The following is a 22,527-nucleotide window of genomic DNA, read 5'->3' as shown; positions in this document are numbered from 1 at the left end:
TAGTTTATATTTTTAATTTAAGTGAGGTGAGTGTGGTTAGTGACTAATGGTGGTGGTCATTGCAGTGTATTTATCTCTCTCTCTCTCTCTCTCTCTCTCTCTCTCTCTCTCTCTTTCCTTTATCGGTCATTATCTCACCTCCCACATCCCTTAATGATATGCAAAGGAGGTAATACGTATGGATGAGGTTCAATATTGCCAGGGTTCAAAAGTCGTCGGGCTGCCAGTGAAAGAACCTGGGAGAGAGGAAAAGTGTGGTAATGGGGTTCTTTTGAGGCCATTTAGAACCTTAGAATTTAGCAGAGTTCAATTTTAGATCGTTTGGGGTTCTTTTAAGGCCATTTAGAACCTTTAAAGAATAACAGCTGTTGTTTATATTATTTGAGGTTCTAATATTTCTAGAAGTGATGGAGGTTCTCTTTTGACGTTTAGAACCTTATTGAGTAAAATCTATTAATAAAACCTCGATTTTAAGATAGATTAAGGTTCAGTTGGGGCATTTTGGAACCTCATAAGCTCACTCATTCACACTCAAACCAGCTGGGTTAGTGGTGACGTCACAATATCAGAACACCGCAGCAGTTTATACAAGTCATCCCGATCTGCCCAATTCGTTTCAGGTCGTTTCTCGTAGACTCGTAGATGACGCCTGCAATAATAAACTAATATAATTATAAAAACTACCTCAAGGGAAATTATAGCTTTGCATCATCATCATCATCATCATCATCATCTATTCCTGGATGGTAATAACTGTGTATAATTACCCCACTAATTATACACGACCGAATTATTGGGAAAATGAGGAAGAGATTACTTTGGGAGCCCAAGAGGTCATAGTAATTTGTGCTTATTTACTGTACGTATTTTTTTTTTGTATTTATTTTCTTTTACCAATTATCGTATTTTTGTTTCTCATTATATGTCTATTTTTTTTAGTACGTAACGAGTATGTGCGAATTGCAGTTAAGAGAGTGCGAATCTACCACCCGTATGTAAATTTGTCCAGTTGAGTGTGGCCGATTGATCGAAGGGGAGCAGAGTCGTGTTGTATGACCAGATGGATGGTGGAGATTGAACACATCGTGGGAGAGGGGAGAGGAGAGGGGAGAGGGGTTGCAGAGAGGGTAGATGGCGTGATGATAGGAGGAGGAGGAGGGTAGATGGTGATGAGGGGAGGAAGGGGCGTTGGGGAGATGGTGGGAATTGAAAGGGGGGGTTGAGGGGATGGTGGGGAGGAAGAGGTTGTTGGGGATATGGTGGGTGAGGAAGAGGATGGGGATGCAATGGTGGGGGGAAGGGTGAAGGAAAGGGGAGATAACGAGATGGGGAGAAGGAGGAAAGGTGGGGATGCTGGAGGCGGGGGAGGGAGGAGGAGGGTGAAGGGAGGGGGAGGTAGATGTTAGTGCATTGAAGGAAGGAAGTGGAAGGGAGGAAGGAATTAAAAGTATCACACACACACACACACACACACATACACACACACACACACACAGGTGGATAAATAAAGCAGAAACGAAGGTAAGTGGCAGGTAGTGAACGGACGGGGTCATGCGATAGCGCCATTCATCACCACTACACCGTATATATAGAGAGACAAAATTACAGGTGTTCGCCCAGGTAGGGTTAATGCTTACTATGAATACAAACATAAACAAGTATTAGTACTCTATCTATCTATCTATCTATCTATCTATCCATCCATCTGTGCACGTGCCATTAGTGCCCCTCTTGTGTGCGTGAGTGAGGCAGGGTCAGGCCAGGTCACGTAATGGTAGTGTTCCCTTACCTGTCATGCTAACTACCCCGCCACACCTATCACCTGTGTGTGTGTGTGTGTGTGTGTGTGTTGAGGGGAGGTCAGGCTAGGTAGGTCATCTCATATTCTGAAAGTGCACTTAGTTGATGGAAGTGGACACCGCCCTCTGACATCATCATCACCATTGTCATCATCATCATCATCATCATCATCGTCATCATCATCATAGAGTTTCACAGGTACTAACTATTGAAATTAATCCTAATTACAACTCAGATAATGGCGAGTGCTAACAGGTATAGTGATGATTTAAACCTTTCATCTGATTAAAACTTTATACCCTTATGAAAACTGAATTATCAAGGCGTGGTTTAACAGGTAAGGGAAAAAATAAACTACCCTGTGTTTATGAGTTGAACTACGCAATTTGTTTCTATCGATGAGAGTAAATTTTTTATATTATGATTTATTAATTATTATTATCTTAGACAATTAAAAAATAAAAATACAATTACAGCTGAGTTAATGACCGTCGTTTATGTGTCTAACGAGGTAATTAAACTGACCTAACTCTCTCTCCTGCCTTCATTATTTATTTATTATTTTTTTAAGTGTAATTTACTGTTTCTTTCAGAGTTAAATTTTTTTTTGTTTATATGAATAATTATATATTACTCTATTGGTAGGTTAGGTTTGGTTAGGTTAGGTTAGGTTAGGTTTGGTTAGGTTAGTAATATAGGAGCTCTGGTGCCTATAGTGGTCGTGTGTGTGTAATAATAATAATAATAATTAACGGTTTATTGAAAAAGTTCTGCAGCCCGAAGGCTGAAAATATACATTGGGCATAAATGACTTATTACATACATTGGTGGTTTAACAAAAGCCTTCATTAGAGAAAGGTGAAGGAACATACAGTGTGTGTGTGTGTGTGTGTGTGTGTGTGTGTGTGTGTGTGTGTGTGTGTGTGTAGCTATTGGTTTTTTCCTCAGGTTAGTTTAAGTAATGTTAGGGTAGTTTAATTCTTACTACATTAAGTTAATTTAGAGGTTAGTTTAGGTTAGACGGTTAAATATGATCTAACATCCACATAAAAAAAAAACTTACGAACTTTTTTCAGAATCCATGTTTATGTCGTGACTAAAGTGAGTCTGGTACATCCCGTCTCGTATTTTCCTCTTAAGGGAAAATTTTAACGTAGGATCACTTGAGAATACAGGTCTTTATTTTCCTCGCCTTACTACGATATTTTAAGCAACTTATTAAAACTTTCTTCAGCGTTGAGATAAATTTTGATTCTCGTAAAAAATAAAATGGGGAGGGGTGAGGAGGGAAGGGGCGGTGAGGTGAGAGGGAGGGGTGAGGGGAAGAGGAGGGGAGGTGAGGGGGATGAGGGGGGGAGGTCGGTGATGGTGATTAGAACGAAATTAAGTCATATATTTTTGGCTTGTCCTTAACTACTGTAATAAGTTGTTGAGCTTCAAACATGGGTTGGATGCTTATATGAGCAGTTTCCTCCATTCTTATGTTCTTATGTTGAAGGTAGACATAAAACAGAAATATTTAATAGTGATAATTTCCTCTCTCTCTCTCTCTCTCTCTCTCTCTCTCTCTCTCTCTCTCTCTCTCATTTGAAGGAAGGATGAGTTAATAGGCCCCAGTCTTATTAGGCCCTCAGTTCTAATCGGGCTCCAATACCTAATCTAACCCCCCAAACAATTAGGATTAGAGCTCAGTTCTAATAGTGCCCAATCGAAGTAGGTTAGGTTAGATTAGGTCAGGTTAGGTTAGATTAGGTCAGGTTAGGTGAGGTTAAGTTAGGTTAGCATCAGAATCATTACATTACGAGTGGGAATCATTAACAGAATTTGGGTTTTTGTCATTGTGCCATTAACAGTAATTATACCAATTATCGAGTTTTATTACCATCAAAACAAACATAAATTAGGCTTGAAATCAAACTTTTTTAATACCTAACCTGATTACACTTAATAACCTTAATTACAGGTGGGTGATGACGGTGTGTACGGAAGGGTCTGTTACTGCCAGGTCAAGTATAGGACAAATGGGCCCTCACCTAATCTGACCTAACCTAACCAAAACCAAACCTAACCCTCCTAGGTAGCATTAGTGTGTTTAATATTAAGGTGAAATATAGCTAGGGGGGCTAATCTTCAGGTGATCTTTTTATATATTTATTACACTATAGAATTACCTTTATATATTAAGTCTCGTATAATGCCTATACTTTACAAAGACTAATTACACCTTTATTTATTTATTATAGTATATATATAAATGATCCGGTACTGTATGTTAGTTTGTTGTAATATATGTAATTTATTGCCCATAAAAGTAATATACCTGGTGTTATTGTGGGTAATATACCTGAGTGTCTTATGGCCAGGTAGACGTTCATCTTGAGGGAGCCATTACCTTTAAATGTAATGGTTCCCTTCAAGGTAATAACGCCCTTATAACAAGTAAAAACTGGTATAGAAGATACAGATAGAATATTTAGTTGTAGGATTGGAAAGTGAGGAAGTTTGGTAGCCTGGCCGGTTAGTTATTTACACTTGATTATTATCCTAGGGGAAATCTTCTAAACCAACAATTCTAAGTACAGCTATTTATTAATCACTCAATGACACAGACACATTACTAGAACATTATATCGAAGTTACTAGAACATTATATTTACGTTACTAGACACTGACTCTCGGACACAAACATGAAATGGATACACTTCCCACCGTAAGTAACTCACCCTATGGATAGCTCTGACAATGACTCACGTGTGACCTGAGGGAGGCCCAGCGGGTGCTGCTGGACTATGTCTCCTGTGGGAGACTCTGCTAGCTGGAGACACGGTGCTGGGGAGGGAAGTCTCCCTCCCGACCTTGGTTAGTGACGAGCGTAACTCCGTCTTCTGTCGATAGTGATGTGAAAGTGATCGCGCATGGAAGGGGCTGCAGGGCCTATATATTAGAGATATCCAACCGGCAGTTGACCTCTCCCGATTAACACTCAACTGGGTGTGTCTTGACCGGGTGTTAGGTCGGGTAACAGAAGTGCTGTCTGGTTAGCAGTTCCTTGAAGTAACAAGGTCATGACGCCGGGTTGAGCTGATCGAGTGGTGGTGAGTATTCTGGTTCCCTTGTGAACTTGACCTCCCTTGGGTCAGATCTGGACATCTGTGTTTGCCCGGGTGCGTGGTCATGTCCCAGGTCGGTAATGCTTCCTAATTATTACCACCGGGTGTGTCTTGGCTGGGCGTGGTTTCTTTAACACGGTTAAAGGGTTAACTCAAGTACTTTGTGACCGTCAGCTCTCCTGGGACAGGTCTTGCTGTCACTGTAGGTGTGTCAACTTATGTGGGTTACCACTTACTGTTATATGAGTTGTTCTTCTCTGGGCTGTAAGCTGTGGTCTGATAAACAATTATTACGCCCTTTAATGGATCACGTGAAGATTAGACACCCCAGTTTATTTTACCTGATTATTGAAATTCCTGAAGCTAACCTAACCAACTATAACTTAACTTAATCTGAGCTAACCTTATCAAGCTAACTATTTTTACCTGATTAAACTTCCTAAAGTTAACCTAACCTAACACCCAGGTAAAATAAGCTGGGGTGCCTAATCCTCAGGTGATCCGTCATAATACTACACATCAATGCTGGGTTCTGGGTCACAGATTGAATATAAGCATAGCAAAGGGTAGATAGATAAACAAACAGACAGAAATAAAGAAATCAGGTCCGGTTGGCGGCTGGGGGTAAGGGAGGGAAAGGAGGGGGTAATGTCGCACCAAAACAATACTGCTAATGACGTGTGTGTAGGTAGTGAGGGGGGCGGGGGGCCGGTGGTGAGCGTCCCCTGTTGTCATGGTTACTCAGAGGCTGCTGGGAGAGAATGGGGGGGGGGGATGACTGCCACAACAACACAAGGATAATATTGTTCGCTATATATACACCATCAGTGAGTTTGTTTGGTCATTGTGTGGTTATGTCTCACTTGTGTCTTGTGAATGGATGTATTTTTGTGTATATATATTATGTACGCGTATATGTATACATTTTACGTATATGTATACATTTTACGTATATGTATAACTATATGTTTGTATTTTATGTAAATGTATGTATGTATCATGTAGATCAACAATGGAAACGAGGATAGGATAAATCTCGATAAAATCACACAGGAAAATGTGAAACAATTGAACTCCTTAGCTTTCGTCTTTATTCAAGACATCTTCAGAGGCAACTGAATTTACAGGGAGAGAGAGAGGCTTATATACACAGTGCGACCTTACATAACATCAGGTCAGGTCAATAACATGAGATCCAATAATCCGCACACCAACACCACCGCAAACATAAGAGGAGCTTATAAAAATGTATATATGTATGTATGTATGTATGTATGTATGTATGTATGTATGTATGTCAACAGAAAGCAAAAAATGTTCACCTCTGACAGTCACTTCTGTATTCCTAGGTCAGAGGTCAAAGTCATAACGTTTAAAAGAGGTCAACGCCCCCTCATAACTTCACAACCCTTTCCTCCCACCGAGTGCAGTCTTGGGTCAGATAGCGGTGCGTTAAGGGTCATTAAGGTGATTTACCTGTTATGCGATGAGGGTTACCTGAGATGAAGTAAAGGTGGAGTGATAAGTCTTGAGTCCTTCTCGAGGTTGATACTTGATGTTTACTTGTATGTTATTCACTAAGTATTGAGGTAGATGTGTTTATAAGACGGTGGGGCAAAGAGGTTCATATTTTACCTGTTATTATATTGTAGATTAATTAACAGATCACCTGAAGATTAGACACGTCAGCTTGTTTCACCTGATTATTAACTTCCCTATAACTATACCTTGGGGTTAGGTGTGGTTAGGTCAGGTTAAGTTAGCATTTAGTTAGGTTAGCGTTATATTAGATTAACAGTAAGTTAGCGGTAGGCTAGGTTATTTTAACGTTAGGTAAGGTTAGCTTAGTTAATTCAAGTTGCATTAGGTTAAATTAACACTTGGTTAGGTTAGTATTATGGAGGTTAATCTTAATATGAAATAAGCTGGGGTGGTTAAGCTTCAGCAGTAACTCCGGGTGAAGGTGTGAAGACTAATGTACTAAGAGATTAATGAAGGCTCAGGTTAATTATAACATCACACACCTGAGTCATTCGTTCCAGGAATTATTTACACCGATCCAGATGTCAGATGTATTATTTAGATTGGTGGGCGGCGCATAATGGAGTCAGTTGTGTCAGTCAGGTTGGTGGGCGGTGCAAAATAGAGTCAGTTGCGTCAGTCAGGTTGGTGGGCTGTGGTGGGCGGCGCATAATGGAGTCAGTTGTATCACTCAGTTTGGTGGGCGGCTGTGGGCGGACCATAACGAGAACTGTATACGACAACATGAATAATACACACCTCGCACCTGCAGTATATAATGTCAACAACCTGAAGGTGGTGACATGCCAACTCCAGCAGTATAATGACTCCTGCATGATGAGGTCCTGAGCCAAGGCGGGAGGCTGACCCAACACTGAAGGTGATTACTGATGATGTGGGAGGAGAGGTTGTGCTGTGTTGTGGTGAGGTTGTGCAGTGTTGTGATGATGTTAGTGAGGTTGTGCAGTGTTGTGATGATGTTAGTGAGGTTGTGCAGGGTTGTGATGAGGTTGTGCAGTGCTGTGGTGATGTTAGTGAGGTTGTGCAGTGTTGTGGTGAGGTTGTGCAGTGTTGTGACAGGGTTGTGATGAGGTTGTGCAGTGTGTGTGATGTTAGTGAGGTTGTGCAGTGTTAGTGAGGTTGTGCAGTGTTGTGTGATGTTAGTGAGTTAGTGAGGTTGTGCAGGGTTGTGATGTTGTGCAGTGATGGTTTGTGCAGTGTTGTGGTGATGTTAGTGAGGTTGTGCAGTGTTGTGGTGATGTTAGTGAGGTTGTGCAGTGTTCTTGGTGAGGTTGTGCAGTGTTGTGGTGAGTTAGGTTGTGCATGAGGTTGTGCAGTGCAGTGTTGTGGTGATGTTAGTGAGGTTGTGCTTGCAGTCAGTGTTCAGTGGATAGAGTCAGATGAGTTGTGCCCAAGTGTATTTTTGAGGTTGTGCCAATAATGAGTTAGTGAGGTTGTGCAGTGTTGAGAGTGGTAGAGTCTCGGTGCAGTTTTGAAGCCATTATTATCTTTGTAGAGATGAGGAAAATTTCTCAATATATATAAATCTTAAATAATGTGTCATAATACCTTTACGATTATGTTATATATAAACTCACAAACAACTTCAGTTTATATATCTATCTACATTTAACATATATACAGGGTGGTTCAAATAAATGTCAACACTACAGGGTGACTAGAGGAGGGAAGAAAGGAAGGGGAGGGAATTTTTTGCTTGTGAGATTAATATTGTGGAGGAAATGCAAGTGTATATTTACGTTCGTTATAATTATTCTACATACAAACACACACATTTTTTCCCTCTGTCCTTATTAAATTGGTAACATTTTTTTTAACCACCCTGTACACTGTTGTATGTTATTGAGTAGTTTGGTTTTATCAAATGTTTCTTTTCTTCTTTTTCAGGTTGGTAGTGAGAGAGAGAGACTACTACGACGGTGGTGCTGTACTGTGCTGTGCTATGCTGTGCTATGCTGTGTTGTATTATGCTGTGCTGTAATATGCTGTGTTATATCCATGTTATATTCATGTTATTTATCTGTTTCTCTATTGTATATTAATTTTCTCTCTGGTTGATTTTATGGAAACATATAGGATAAGATTTTTTTTTATACCATTAATATACAGTATTATGTTTAGCCATACATTATGTTCAGTGATTCCTTATGTCTTATTGAAAGGCTAGACGTCGTACTCAAGATGACGTCGTACTCAAGAGAATGATGTACTCAAAGGAGATGATTTCGTACTCAAGCTTTTGCTCTCATAAACAAGATAGACATCGTACTCAAGGGGTTAATCACCGAATTTCTGGATTTTGGCTCTGTCGTACTCAAGGGTTTGGCTCTGTCGTATTGAAGGGTTTGGCTCTGTCGTACTCAAGGGTTTGGCTCTGTCGTACTCAAGGGTTTGGCTAGGCCGTACTCAAGGAATTGGTGTCATACTCAAGGGTTTAACTGTCGTACTCAAGGGTTTGACTGTCGTACTCAAGAGATTGGAGCTCTGTCGTATTGAAGGGTTTGGCTCTGTCGTAAGGGTTTGGCTCTGTCGTACTCAAGGGTTTGGCTCTGTCGTATTGAAGGGTTTGGCACTCAAGGGTTTGGCTCTGTCGTACTCAAGGGTTTGGCTAGGCCGTACTCAAGGAATTGGTGTCATACTCAAGGGTTTAACTGTCGTACTCAAGGGTTTGACTGTCGTACTCAAGAGATTGGAGTCATACTCAAGGGGTTAAGCTCTGAATTCAAGGACTGGCTGGGTCATCCTCCACCTGTGGCTGGGTCATCCTCCACCTGGCTTTGCTCTCCGGAAAATGAAAAATGCGAGTCACTGCAGATTTTTTTTTTCTGAGATTAATGGAAACCGGAGAGATGGTAGATTAGTTTCAGTGTGGGTTCTTCTTCTTCTTCTTCTTCTTCTTCTTCTTCTTCTTCTTCTTCTTCTTCTTCCCTCTCTCACGATGTTGACGTCAAACGTTTGTCCATACATAGATTGATTGGATAGATAGATAGATAGATAGATAGATAGATAGATAGATAGATAGATAGATAGATAGATAGATAGATAGCTAGATAGATAGATAGATACCAATAGTTACTGAGGGAGTTTTAAGGTATTGTTATTTAGGGCATTAACATAGAGTAATTAACGAGACTTTATTAAACGGGACCCAAAAAATTAGCTTTGGGATTAAATAATCTCTTCCCAATTAGTGATATTGTTGGCCCGGGTCCCATTTAACTCAACCAACCAACCAGGATTTATTACACAATTTACTCGTTACCTGATGGACTTGTTAAATGGCCTGGCTTAATTAGGTAATTGACCTTTTTTTTTTTAACTGAAGGTCGTATATTTTATAAAAGTTATTTGGATGGAGTTTGTGTATGTACGGGTTGAGTTACAGGTCCAGTGTGGATTATATGACCTGTATTTGGATGTTAATCGTGTATATACAGGTTGAGATACAGATATAGTGTGGGGTTACATAATAGCTGTATCATAAGATCAATCATGGCATCAAATTTACGCTGAGACTCTACCTAGAAATTTTTAAGAAACACTTATGGAATTTTACGTTTTACGGTAAGTTGGTCACAGCGTTTTGTTAAGGTGTGGTGTAGTATTAATGTGATTTAGTATTTAACTATTAACTTAATTCAACCAGGTAGATACATTCTTGACATCTCCAGTTACGAGGATTTTTTTTTTTTATCTTACGATCTTTTGTGATTCTGGACTCTGGCTCTCCCCTCCTCTCCTCCCTCTTCCTATTTGTCCTCCCTTTCTCTCCCCCTCCCTGCTCCCCGCCTTCCTCCCTACTCCCCTTCCTTCTCAAGTCCTCTCCCTCTTACCTGTATCTCTTCTCTCCCTTCTTTACCCCTCTCCCTCCTTATTTCCTCTCCCCATTCCCCTCCCCCTTACATTTACGACTTCTCCCTCTTCCCTACTCCATTCCCTCTTCCTCTCCTCCCCTCCCCAGTGAAGGCTTACCAATAAATTGCATCAATAAGGGAGAGAGAATGTGGGGTGATGAGTCTTTCCAGCCGGGGAGAAACTTATTACCAAACTTTGTGGCTTTTGTGTTGTTTTTATTGTTCGAAGGAGGGGGGAGGGGAGAGACTATGGGGAGGGTTGATAGGAAGGTGGGGAGAGGGTTTATGGGTAGGTGGGGAGAGGGTTTATGGGTAGGTGGGGAGAGGGTTTATGGGTAGGTGGGGAGAGGGTTTATGGGTAGGTGGGGAGAGGGTTTATGGGTAGGTGGGGAGAGGTTTATGGTGGAGTGGGGAGAGGGTTTATGGATAGGTGGGGAGGGGTTTATGGGTAGGTGGGGAGAGGGTTTATGGGGAGTGGGGAGAGGTTTATGGGTAGTGGGGAGGGTTTATGGGTGGGTGGGGAGGGTACAGGAGTTGTGGGAAGGGGTGATGGGAAGGGGGTGTATGTGTGGGAGGAGATGGTTAGAGGAGGGGTGAGGGGGATGATGGGGGGGTGAGGGATGATGGGGGGTAGAGGAAGGGTGAGGATGATGGGGGTGAGGGGATGATGGGGGGTAGAGGAAGGGGGTGAGGGATGATGGGGTAGAGGGGGGGTGAGGATGATGGGGGGTAGAGGAAGGGTGATGGGATGATGGGGGTAGAGGAGGGTGAGGGATGATGGGGTAGAGGAAGGGGGTGAGGGATGATGGGGGGGGTAGAGGAAGGGGGTGATGGGATGATGGCTAAGTCAGTAGGTCAGGTAAACAGAGTCTGAATTAACATAATCACATTTGATTTTGAACGTGTGTATGTATGTATATATGTATGTATGTATGTATGTATGTATGTATGTATATATGTATGTATGTATGTATGTATGTATGTATGTAAGTATGTGCTTCATTGCTTAGGACTGTATTTACAAACTATTTCAGCTTTTTTTTATTCATGTTGTATTTGTCTTTGTTTTTTATTTGTTTGACTTTTGTTTTATTTGTAATCATATAATCACCAGTTTTTCTTGCACTTTGTTATTTTACACCCAATGGAGACGTGAATGTACCACAGTGGGAATAGGATTACCTGTGTGGGTGTGGCAAGTGAGTGTAATGGGTTAATTAAAAGATTGAGTCTCAGGTGTAGGCGGAGTGAGGCAGTCTATTGTGGAGTATATTGTTGATTAACTCCCTGCAGAGCTTTGTTGATACTGAACCCTTGCTGGTGACGTGACTGTGTGTGTGTGAGAGAGAGAGAGAGAGAGAGAGAGAGAGAGAGAGAGAGAGAGAGCTGATAATGTAACTGTGTGTGTGATGATATAGGTGTCTGTGTGTAGGTGTGGGCTACAGGTGTATGTATATGTAGGTGTGGGCTACAGGTGTATGTATATGTAAGTGTGGGCTACAGGTGTATGTATATGTAGGTGTGGGCTACAGGTGTATGTATATGTAAGTGTGGGCTACAGGCGTATGTATATGTAGGTGTGGGCTACAGGCGTATGTAGGTGTGGGCTACAGGCGTATGTAGGTGTGGGCTACAGGTGTATGTAGGTGTGGGCTACAGGTGTATGTAGGTGTGGGCTACAGGTGTATGTAGGTGTGGGCTACAGGTGTGTGGTGAAGGTGAGGCCATCCGCTTTACCGCCCACCACCACCGATTAATAATTCGTCACAGGCCGGGATAGCTCCCTCAAAAATGGAAATGGTGATACCCAACTACTTATTGCAGGGGGGGAGGGGCGGTGAGGGTGAGAGAGATGGGGAGAGGGAGGAATAGGGGTTGAGGGAGAATAGGAGGAGGGGGTAAAGGAGAGGGTGAGGGAGAGGAGAAGGGAGTGAAGGGATAAGGGAGAGGAAAAAGGGTGAAAGAAGGTCAGGTGTGAGGTGAAGAGAGAGAGAGAGAGAGAGAGAGAGAGAGAGAGAGAGAGAGAGAGATATTTTTAATTTAACATCTTCATAGGCAAGATTGAGGTCCAATTCTGCCTTATCAATCAGGTCTTGACACTGAAGCTGTTATTACTGTCACGCTGGCCAGAGGTTCATACACAAGAGGAGATACTAGTATTGGTCATAGTCATTACTGTTATATTATAATTGAGGACTAATCAGTGTGGACGAACAAATTTAGGATAAACTGACGGAATACTGTATCTCTTCAAAAACTCCTGATTCAGTGTAGAAGTTACATAGTTCATGATACAGTAAGGCAGGTGGTCTGTAGTCTTTAATAGTGCGACATTATCTAATACAATGTTTAAGCGAATGTTTTAAAGGTGTATTGCTATGTTTATATGCTGAGTGTTACAGGTGAGAGAGGAAAGAAAACTCATCTGTATGGCTAAAGAAATTATTATTATTCCCAGCATTCATCCTACAACAAATAAACAAATAAAAAATAACTTGTTTCCCCTCAGAATACATTTAAAACAAATACAAATATAAATGTAATCGTTCTTATGAGAGAAAATTCTTAAAATGGTTTCCAGACAAGACACATTCACAACATAAGGCGCCTGGAACCTATGAGGCCAACCAACTGTTCCGCCACTGTCAATAAAAGTCTCTCTCTCTCTCTCTCTCTCTCTCTCTCTCTCTCTCTCTCTCTCTCTCTCATATATGTTCAGCGCCACGCCTGAAATCAAAACCATGTCGAGTCGTGGGCGTGGCCAGATGGAAGTATGTGTGTTTTATCACCATATGAGTGATCAGTAGGCATGGGTGTGGTCATAGGTGTTTCAGATGGGGTGTGGGTATGGTCAGATGGTCGTAGGTGTTTCAGGAGGGGGGGGGGTATCAACTCAACTTTCACTACATCTTGCTCTCTTATGAGGGGGTGAGGGGAGGGGGACGTATAGGAAGGAATGTGTTCTTAGAATTATTATTAGATATATTATTTGTTGTAGTAGTAGTAAATGTAGTACTGTAGTAGTATGTTTAGGATTTCAGCACTGTAGTTGTAATAACAAAAATAATAGTAATACAGTAATGATGGCAAAAGTAATAATGGTAGTGGTAGTAGTATGAGTAGTTGGTTATAAGAGCATAGTTTTAGGGAAAACATTATGAAGGGTTGTGTGCTTCCTTCCCTTGATCAGGAAAAAAATGAAAATCAGGATCTAAATTATGGATTTTTTGGTTATTCAGGCTGTAATTATCCGGTGTCTCCCGGTTTATATGTACAATACTGCATTTATATTGGACTGACTTGGACATTATCTTACAGGGTGTGTGATTGTGATGGTGGCGGCCCTGGTGGGATGTTGCTTCTGTGTAGAGATGGCCAAGATCACGGACAAGCATTCCCGAACCCTGACATCTTCCACCCTGGAGTGGGTGGACCTGGAGTCTGGCCAAACTCCGCCTTCCAATGCCCTCACCATCACTGAGGATGGACCTCTGTGGTGCCGGGCACGACATAGTGCCAACTGGATATCTGGAGCCGTGAAGGATGGCAAGTGCCACATTCCATTTATTAATCAAGTGTTTGAGAAGCTTGAATATGAGGTGCTAGTGTCCATCAATGACTCAGCCAGAGTGGTGCCCAAGGAGTGGGATCGTCTCAGAGCTATTCCTCTTCATGGAATCACCACCTCAACAATGTTGCTGGCCATCGCCAAGTCTGATGAAGGTGATGTCTCTCCTGGCTACGTCGACTCTAAAAAGCGCCGTGCTTATCTACTGAAGGATGGCAAGTACCAGGAACAGACCAGTGCCACCATTTTGACTGAGGACGAACCCAAGAGTTATAAAGTGGATCACGTGGTGAGGGATGAGGAGCACAGTCAGACCACCACTTCAGAAGAAGTTGTGTCCAATACAACATTAACCAACCCGGGGGTAGAGGAACAGGAGATAAGCGAAACGCTGGACTATACCGCCAGGGAGATTGTTTACTGGGGTCGTGTTAGGGGAACTATTACTGGCCTGGAAACTACTGTCATGGATCCTTCAGGGAATGTGAAGGAAATCACCTGGGGCATTGAGAATGAACTGGCTCACATGGTGCAGCAGCTGGTGAAGTTTAAGTTGCCACCTGGTGCTGGCATCAATGTGGACTTAATTGCTGTAATGCATAAGTATGAAGCCCCATACTTAGCCAAGTTGACAGCCGTGTATGAAGATGAAGTACGTCGCTCACGCACCATCACTGGCCTTCATATCCACACTTATTTGGCTGAACTACGAGCTAATTTCTCGAGGCCTTTTTACCTCTCAGACAATACTGAGATTGAAGGAGAATTTTTAACCTCACAAATTCTTGTTCACTCCACCACGACCACAACCACAACTACCACAACACCAACAACTGATGGAGGTTCAACCTTAGATGATAAAAAGCCTCAATCTGACTCCTTAGCTACGACAGAAAGTGAGAACCAGCTGCCCACAGCCCAGCAGGTGAGCGCAAGTGATACAACCACAGCGGCACTGCCAGGACTCGTGTTATTATGTTGTTCTCTTTTGTTGGTATTCCATCTACCTGCCAGGCACTGAGTTGGTTGTATACAACACATATAATGTCTGAGTCTACCACAACTCATCCCCCACTTCTGCATAATAGCAGCAACACCCGGTTGAGTGAACAACGTAAGGCAGATGACAGTGGGAGTGACTCCGAGGATCATTTTTCATCATATATATTCACTCTGTCATCTGCAGGTTCCGGGAGTCCTGTATACTGTCATCAGTATTTATTGCAAAAGAATATCACTTGACAATTTTCAGTATTATAAGCTTGCTGTAAATTATATATGATGTTGTCTTAAGCATACTGGTATCTTTCACATTGAGGGAAGAGTGTAAGTTAGAATCTTTCAGGCATATTAGTACTCACAGGAACTATGTAAAACTTTCTTTTGATCTTGTGTAGAAGTGTTATCCCTTGTGCTGCTTCACTCGTCTCCACCTTGTGGAAATAAGACAATCTAGACTTAGTCAGAAAATATTAATAATAACCATAGAACTATTGATAATGTTGGATGTTGTAGTTTTCAGTCTCATAATTATTACTTATGTGTGTTTGTGTAAGGCCAAATATTCCTCTTGATCTTTGGTCCAGAAATAGGCAGGCAGCCTTATTTATATTATTGTGAACTAACAGTAGCCAGCCTTTGTCAGTTTTAGTATAATTTCAACTCTATGTGTGTCTGACTCATAGTCAGAATTGTTTTCTCTTCATGGATACACTGGTGAGTGTTGTACACATGTGGTTGGTTGCTAGTCAAATGGGCCCAAGTCCTGTAGGTCCCAGTATTGAGTCCCCAAACTAACCTAATCTAACCATCAGGATTGGGGCCCATTAAGACTGGGGTCTATTAGGTGTGAGCCCAAGTGACCAGTCAACACACATGTTTTGTCTGCAGTATAGATAATTAACAATGGTGTCTTTCCTCCATGTACTCTAGCATAATCTTTCTGAAAACTCATTTGGAATAGATATTTATGCAAGATGATGAAGCTGGGTAGTTAATCTTGACTGGATCCACGGCAATTTATGAGAATTTTTTTTTATAATTATCATATTATGTTTAGTGAGATTGTGTTAACCATTTGATCTTCCATCGTCAGCCTCAGTAACTACAATACTGTACTCTATTGTACAATAATCGGTATACAGGTATTTAATGTTGAGACAGTTCTGTGCACACACACCCACGTTGAAAGTTCACTTTATATATATATATATAAATAAATATATATATATATATATATATATATATATATATATATATATATATATATATATATATATATATATATATATATATATATATATATATATATATATATATATATATATATATATATATTGATACAAAATGTAAATGGTTGCTTTGGTGTATTTAATTTCCTTATGAAGACATAATTATTGAGAACTTTGAACTTCGTGGAATAATGACATTTTTCCATAGGTGTGGTTTTGATGACCTACTTTATCACATTAATTCACACAGAATTGGATACAGTATTATTGTCAGAAATTTGTACTTACAACAGTACATTACCTTCGGAATCAACACTTTAATTATACTTTAATTAATTGTTTGAAAAATGGTAGACAAGAATTTGGATTGTTTATAGGAATATTTATAGCAGAAGTTGGTTCAGTATTGTGTTGTCAAGTGTTTCACGTCACAGTGGGGGCTCAAGAGCAGTGTTGCTCCACCTGTGATAGACTGGAGTACTGTACAGTACTGTACTCCAAGTGGATTATAGGTCATATAAACCCTTATTCTTGATAGGCTGCACCTAATTTAACCTGACCTAGCCATTAGGATTGGGGTATAAAGGGCTATTGGGGTTATGCCCCATCTTAACGGCTTGGCTATTTAGGGTCTGTAAGAACTGAACAGGGGAACATTCAGCCAGTGAACACATTGTCTTGTATTAAGCTAAGAATAAGGATTAATTTGGTTCTTTTTTGGAGGCTTAGGTATGGTGCACCTCCCAGATAAATTTATCTAGAGAAATATTGTAGCATAGAGATAACTAGTTGTGTTTGAATTAGATTATCAACCACAATGATGGAATTCTTTTGCCAATAGATGCAAGTTTTATTTTTTTACAAAAAGAAAAAAAACAAATATAATGCAAAAAATACTGGATGCCTGCATAGTTTGGTTTAAAAGATTAAGTCCAAACACCAGGTAATTATGCTTATGTTTTTGTCAATATCTTTATTTTCTTTATTACATGTGTCTTGTAGGTATTCAGGAACTGTGTAAGTTAAACCTGAGGGTATACCAATGAGTGTACTGTACTGTATACAGTATTGATTTAAAGTTTGCACGGTATTATCAGGCGGCCAACCAGATTATCGAGAACAATTACAATGTACAGTGGGTGTTCCTTGTGGAGGTTTTAATTTTTACTGTCTGTATAAATTGATGACTCAAGGAAGCAATGAAATCTGTATTGTTGACAATAGTTCAGGAGGATTTAAAATAATATCAGAAAATATAATTACTTGTACAGTACAGATTTTGTGTACAGGTAATTATATTTTTATCTTATTGTAGATCTGAATATGAAAGGCTGCAGAACATTTAAAGCATCATTCAACAATATGGCTTTCATCACTACACACATCCTTCCCTTTATGAGAAAACTATTTACACTATTACCAGCAACCTGTTGTTTTGTAGCATAACTATTTACACTTGATAATTATCAGTGTTATTCTTCCTTCTGAGATGAATAAGACACAATTATGTACATTGTAGGAAAATTTATGTTTTTTAAAGAAATTTTTGTTTGTTTTAAAGGAAAATTTGGAAAACAAAAATACATCAAAGCTTATTTCTTAAAATGATCATAACAGACATTTTGGGGGGGTCTGAAAAAAATATTATTTTGGGGGGAAGTTGCCTGCAAGTATTTTGGGCATCATTTCTGTAGCCCAAGTTGTCCTGATGCAGAAGGTTGATGAAATGTACCAGACTTTATGAAGACCTATGGATTGTTTCCCATTATTTTTTCCTCACTTGTTGCCTTGGTTGTGGGTTAAGTAGGCCCAGTTCTAAGAGGCTGGAGTCTAACCGAACTTAATCTAACTTTTAGGGTTGAATCCTTTAAGATTAATGGTATCCTTTAGGACCTGGGACCTCTGACCTGCAACTGTGCACTGAGTTGATTACTTTCAGAAAAGACAGTCCTTAATATGTAGGAGTTAAAAGTAGTGCAGGTACATGATATTATATGTACTGGTGATATATTTTACCATTAAGTGTATACAGTTGAATGATAATGTTTCTCTTTCTTACAAGCCTATTCTCACTAAGACACAGAACCAGAATCAAGATCAACAGGTACTCCTCCCCCTTCACTAGCATTTATTTCTTTTATCTACCTTACTAAATGGGTTCTGGTATGGTGTTCCCCTTCACAACATGACCTCAGCATATCTACGTACATTATCTAGTGTACCCTTTCTCTTTATTAATTTGTACTACAGGTACTGGAGTTTCATTTATATATCAAGGATACAAATTTTATGTTTACATTTTTTTCTTTATACAGTACAGTAATAGGAGAAAATTGTGAATCCTAAAGGTTAACGGATTATTTAAACTTTTGTCAGTTAAACCCTTTTTTCAACATATGATATTTTTATGTTTTAAGAACAGTGAAAGATTCCTTTTTTTGTTGATGGAAATATGATATAAATTTACTAGAGATAAAACTACAGTACTGTATTTAATTTTAGTTTTGTATCTCTAAACAGAAACATTAAGACGACTAGTTATTTTGTTCAGGGTTTTAACTAAGTGTTTAAGTACTGTAGAAGACCCAGAGAGGATTTGAAGAGGCCAGGGATGAAGAGGTCCATGACTTATGCAGTGTGCAGTAAGATAGATCATCAAACATACAGGATGAACTACAGTGTTTCCTCCACTTACGATGAGGTTCCGTTCCGACTATCAGGTCATAAGTCGATCGAGTCGTAAGTCAAACCGACGAAAATAATACATAGTACAGGTAATAATTGTAAAACTTTTACCTTTTTAATACACAAACTGAGCGGGATACGACGTGGATGCTGTACACACGCGGCAGCGTGACACCCGAAGTTGTCGTAAGGCATCGTTAGACATTACGACCAAACGTCTAGAATTCAAAAATATTGTAAAATATTTTAATATAATATAACAACAATGACCATCTAAAGTCCGGGTTGTCGTAAGTCACATATGTCGTAAGTCGAGGAGAGACTGTACATTGATTTACTGTGTTGAGAAGAATTAGAATACAGTTGTGTTCAGAGATAAATTAAGATTGAGTTAATATTTATTCTGTTGTCAGATACATGAAGACTTTACAAGAGAAACAATCTGATGTGACCCATATGTCAGTTGGCTCAATCAGTGTGGCCAGCAGTCAGTTCTGAATAAAAACCCTGGTTATATGAAGACCCTGTTTATAACTTATTTGATATATCCCAGCTAAGTTACTGGCATTGGTTGTATCTATGAAACTATGAGTATTATATGTATTAAATGCTGTACCTGTATACGCTTATTGTCACATGCATAAGACAGGCAAACAGTGACGTCTATGGTATCTATTACTGCTGGTTGTGTTGTGTGAATTAAAACTATATTTTATTTATGATATTGCAATGTTTTATGCTTTAAATCCTTCATCATTTTATTTAGTGCACTGAAGTGACAAAACTACAAGTTTGCTTCCATCAAAAATTCAGAATCAGATTTGGGTTATCAAAGCGTGGATCATCAGCTCCAGCTTGTCATTTGAATATGTATAAGGATCTTCAGAACCTGGTTCTTTAAAATGTGGACTTTAAAGGGAGTTTAGATTCAGTTTTCAGACATTTGAAACTGAGTATCTCTTGTTAGCTGATAAAACATGCCATGACATGAAAAAATAACATATTATACTTTATAATTATAGGGGTAAAGGTGAAGGATTGTTTTGATTTATGTGTAAACCCAGGAATTTGTGAATTACTGTATCCAGAACTAATCTAAATCTGGATTGTTGTTCAAATTAGCCTCTTTTTTTTAAGTTATTGCCACGACAGCTACAATTCATACAATTCTTTTCAATGGAGTATATAACCAATATCCTTTTACAGTGGTTTTCTTTTGTTCATCCAAGTACCAACTTCAGATTTAAACCATAATTCTCATTCATGTGTCACATAACTATGAGTAAGATGGTAAGCTAGAGGGTTTAAGGCCTCATTTACCCATTACAGTACATACTTGTTGTTCTATGTTGTTGTAAATTATTTGTGTTGTCCTTGAGTCTCACTAACGTACTGGTGCACTACACGAGGCAAATTTCAGCTGAACGAAACCATGAGCCTGTAATACTGTACAGTATATCAGTGCCCTTTATGAGGCTAACTTCAGCTGAACAAAAAACCAAGTCTGTAATGTATTAGTGCACTTTATGGGGCAAACTTCAGCTAAACAAGACCTTGTGTCTGTAATGTACTGGTACATTATAGGAGACAAACTTCAGCTAAACAGGACCGTGTCTTTGGTATGTACTGTTGCACTACATGAGACAAACTCATTTGAACAAGATCTAACTCATTGTGTAGCTTCTAGAAGCCTTCATGGCTTACCAAGAGGCAAGTAGAACTTATAAAGAGCCTCCATATACTATAGCTTCCAAGAACCACTGTAGAATTAATGGAACATAAACCATAGAAGCAGCTACAATGCTAACTGGAGTGTGATTCCTTGGGTAGTAAGCCAACATCCAAAGGTGACTTCTGAAGGTTGTAAAAGTTTCTGTGTACTGTTCTTAAAAGTTAAATTAGCATGTATGAGCCTAAACTAGCTTAAAGGAACATCTGAGTGGTTTAAAGGAATGTACCATAAGTCTACAAAACTTAAGTGAGATTCTCTACTGTCAGATTTGATCCTTTTACTTAAAGGAAATTCTGAGTGGCATAAAGGAATTACAGTTATAAACTTAAATTAGAATCTGTATTACTGTATTGACCATTTAATGTGTGTAAGGACCTCAGATGAGCCTGTGTTTGGGGAGGCTGATATAGGCCTAGTCCGACTGTGATATGTAAGAGAATAGCAATTTGTACCCACCAGGAACTCATGGTTCTAAGGTTCATGATTATATATACAGTATATTAAAAAAATGCCACACGTTTGTAAAATGGTGATTGTGATGGAATGGAGGGAACTGTGGCTATAAATGAGTTAGTGTTTTCTTACTTTATGATTTTCCTTCACTTTTTTTTTAGTTTGGCATGTGAATGTAGTCTTTAAAAGTACACTGTACTGTATATTGTGTACATTATACGAGTTCATGATTTGGTTTAATGTTTATTTAGTCTTAACCAGGCAGCTATACCATTGGTTTAGGCCATTTATGTACAGGTATAATGGATCTCTTCATCATAATAAAATGAATATATATTCGTGAAAATCCAATTATAGTCAGCATATATTTATATTCAGTTTTTAACATTCGTTGGAATTTAAATTAAAGATTTATGGTAATCATGGACCTTAAAAAAATAGACATTAAAATTATGGTAACACCCTACAGTACTTGTAAAGAAACAGTTGTTGGAGTTTAAGCATCGCTTTGTTCCCCATGGCAGGGGTGATGATGGCTCTAATGTATATATTGTACTTGAATAAATCAGTAAACAAAAATTTTCTTTCCTTATCCTCCATTTTGGCTGCCATGACTGCCTTCATGAGGAGTCTATTGTGTACCTATATCTATACTCACATACACCGTGTTACCTGTACTTTGTATTATGCTGCAGTGTGAAAATTTAATGTACAATCATAAAGTTGCCTGGAATTACCTCATTTGTACAACATCTTTCTTCTATTGAGTAATTTATCCAGTGTTTTATGTTGTTTCTTTCAAATTTTAATAAAGGCCACGAATAGGAAATGCCCGGACAGTATTATTTGTTTTATTTATATACAGTATACTGTATTGTATTGCTATGTAGGAACTTCCATGGAAATTGTATTTGTAACAGTTCTGAGACACTACATGGGCTGACACTCCTGTGAAGGGAGATGCAAGTAATTCATATCTCACCACATTAATAGAAGAATGTGTTTGTTAATGCCCATTCTTTTCTTTTATCCTCTTCACCACTGATCGGCTTGTTAGCTCGTTCTTACTTGAATGAGATGAATAATACTTCAGTTTTCAATCATGATTATAAATTTACTTAATTATTATATATTTTTTCATATGAGAGAATTAGTACAGTACATGAGGCGAGAGACACATTGCCTACTACTACTACAATTACTTAAAACTCTTCATAAGTGAGGATTCTTTGTAATGGAATATTTATTAGTAATAACTGGCTAAACTCAAACACTGTGTAACATGCTGGTGTCTAAATTAGCACAAATGATGGATAATATAGTAGAATTTAATTGTCCTTTATGTACATTACAAATGACAGTGAGTGAAGGTGAGAAGGCTGACACAAGAGCCAACTAGACACCATAAAAACCTCACTGTACACCTCACTCCATGCTGTCACCACCAGGACTGTTGTGAGGTGTTGACATGGTGCTAACTTTACCAGTGACCACAAATATTTTCTTCAAACCTCCTCCTCCTCCCCCATTTATATATGAGGTGGGTCAGAAA

At 39.4% G+C, this 22,527-nt stretch overlaps 1 protein-coding gene across 1 annotated transcript; it reads left to right on the top strand.

Annotated features, from left to right (window-relative positions):
- Positions 1-13,347: 13,347 nt before the first annotated feature.
- On the top strand, positions 13,348-21,554 carry LOC121862182. The gene has a single exon (XM_042360258.1). The coding sequence runs from the start codon at positions 13,639-13,641 to the stop codon at positions 14,893-14,895; it is 1,257 nt and encodes a 418-aa protein (XP_042216192.1). The 5' UTR covers positions 13,348-13,638; the 3' UTR covers positions 14,896-21,554.
- Positions 21,555-22,527: the final 973 nt, after the last annotated feature.

This window comes from Homarus americanus, unplaced genomic scaffold, assembly GCF_018991925.1.
Source record: "Homarus americanus isolate GMGI-L3 unplaced genomic scaffold, GMGI_Hamer_2.0 scaffold25013, whole genome shotgun sequence".
In the NCBI taxonomy this organism is placed as follows: Eukaryota; Metazoa; Arthropoda; class Malacostraca; order Decapoda; family Nephropidae; genus Homarus; species Homarus americanus.
This window is presented reverse-complemented; position numbering and strand designations above follow the sequence as displayed.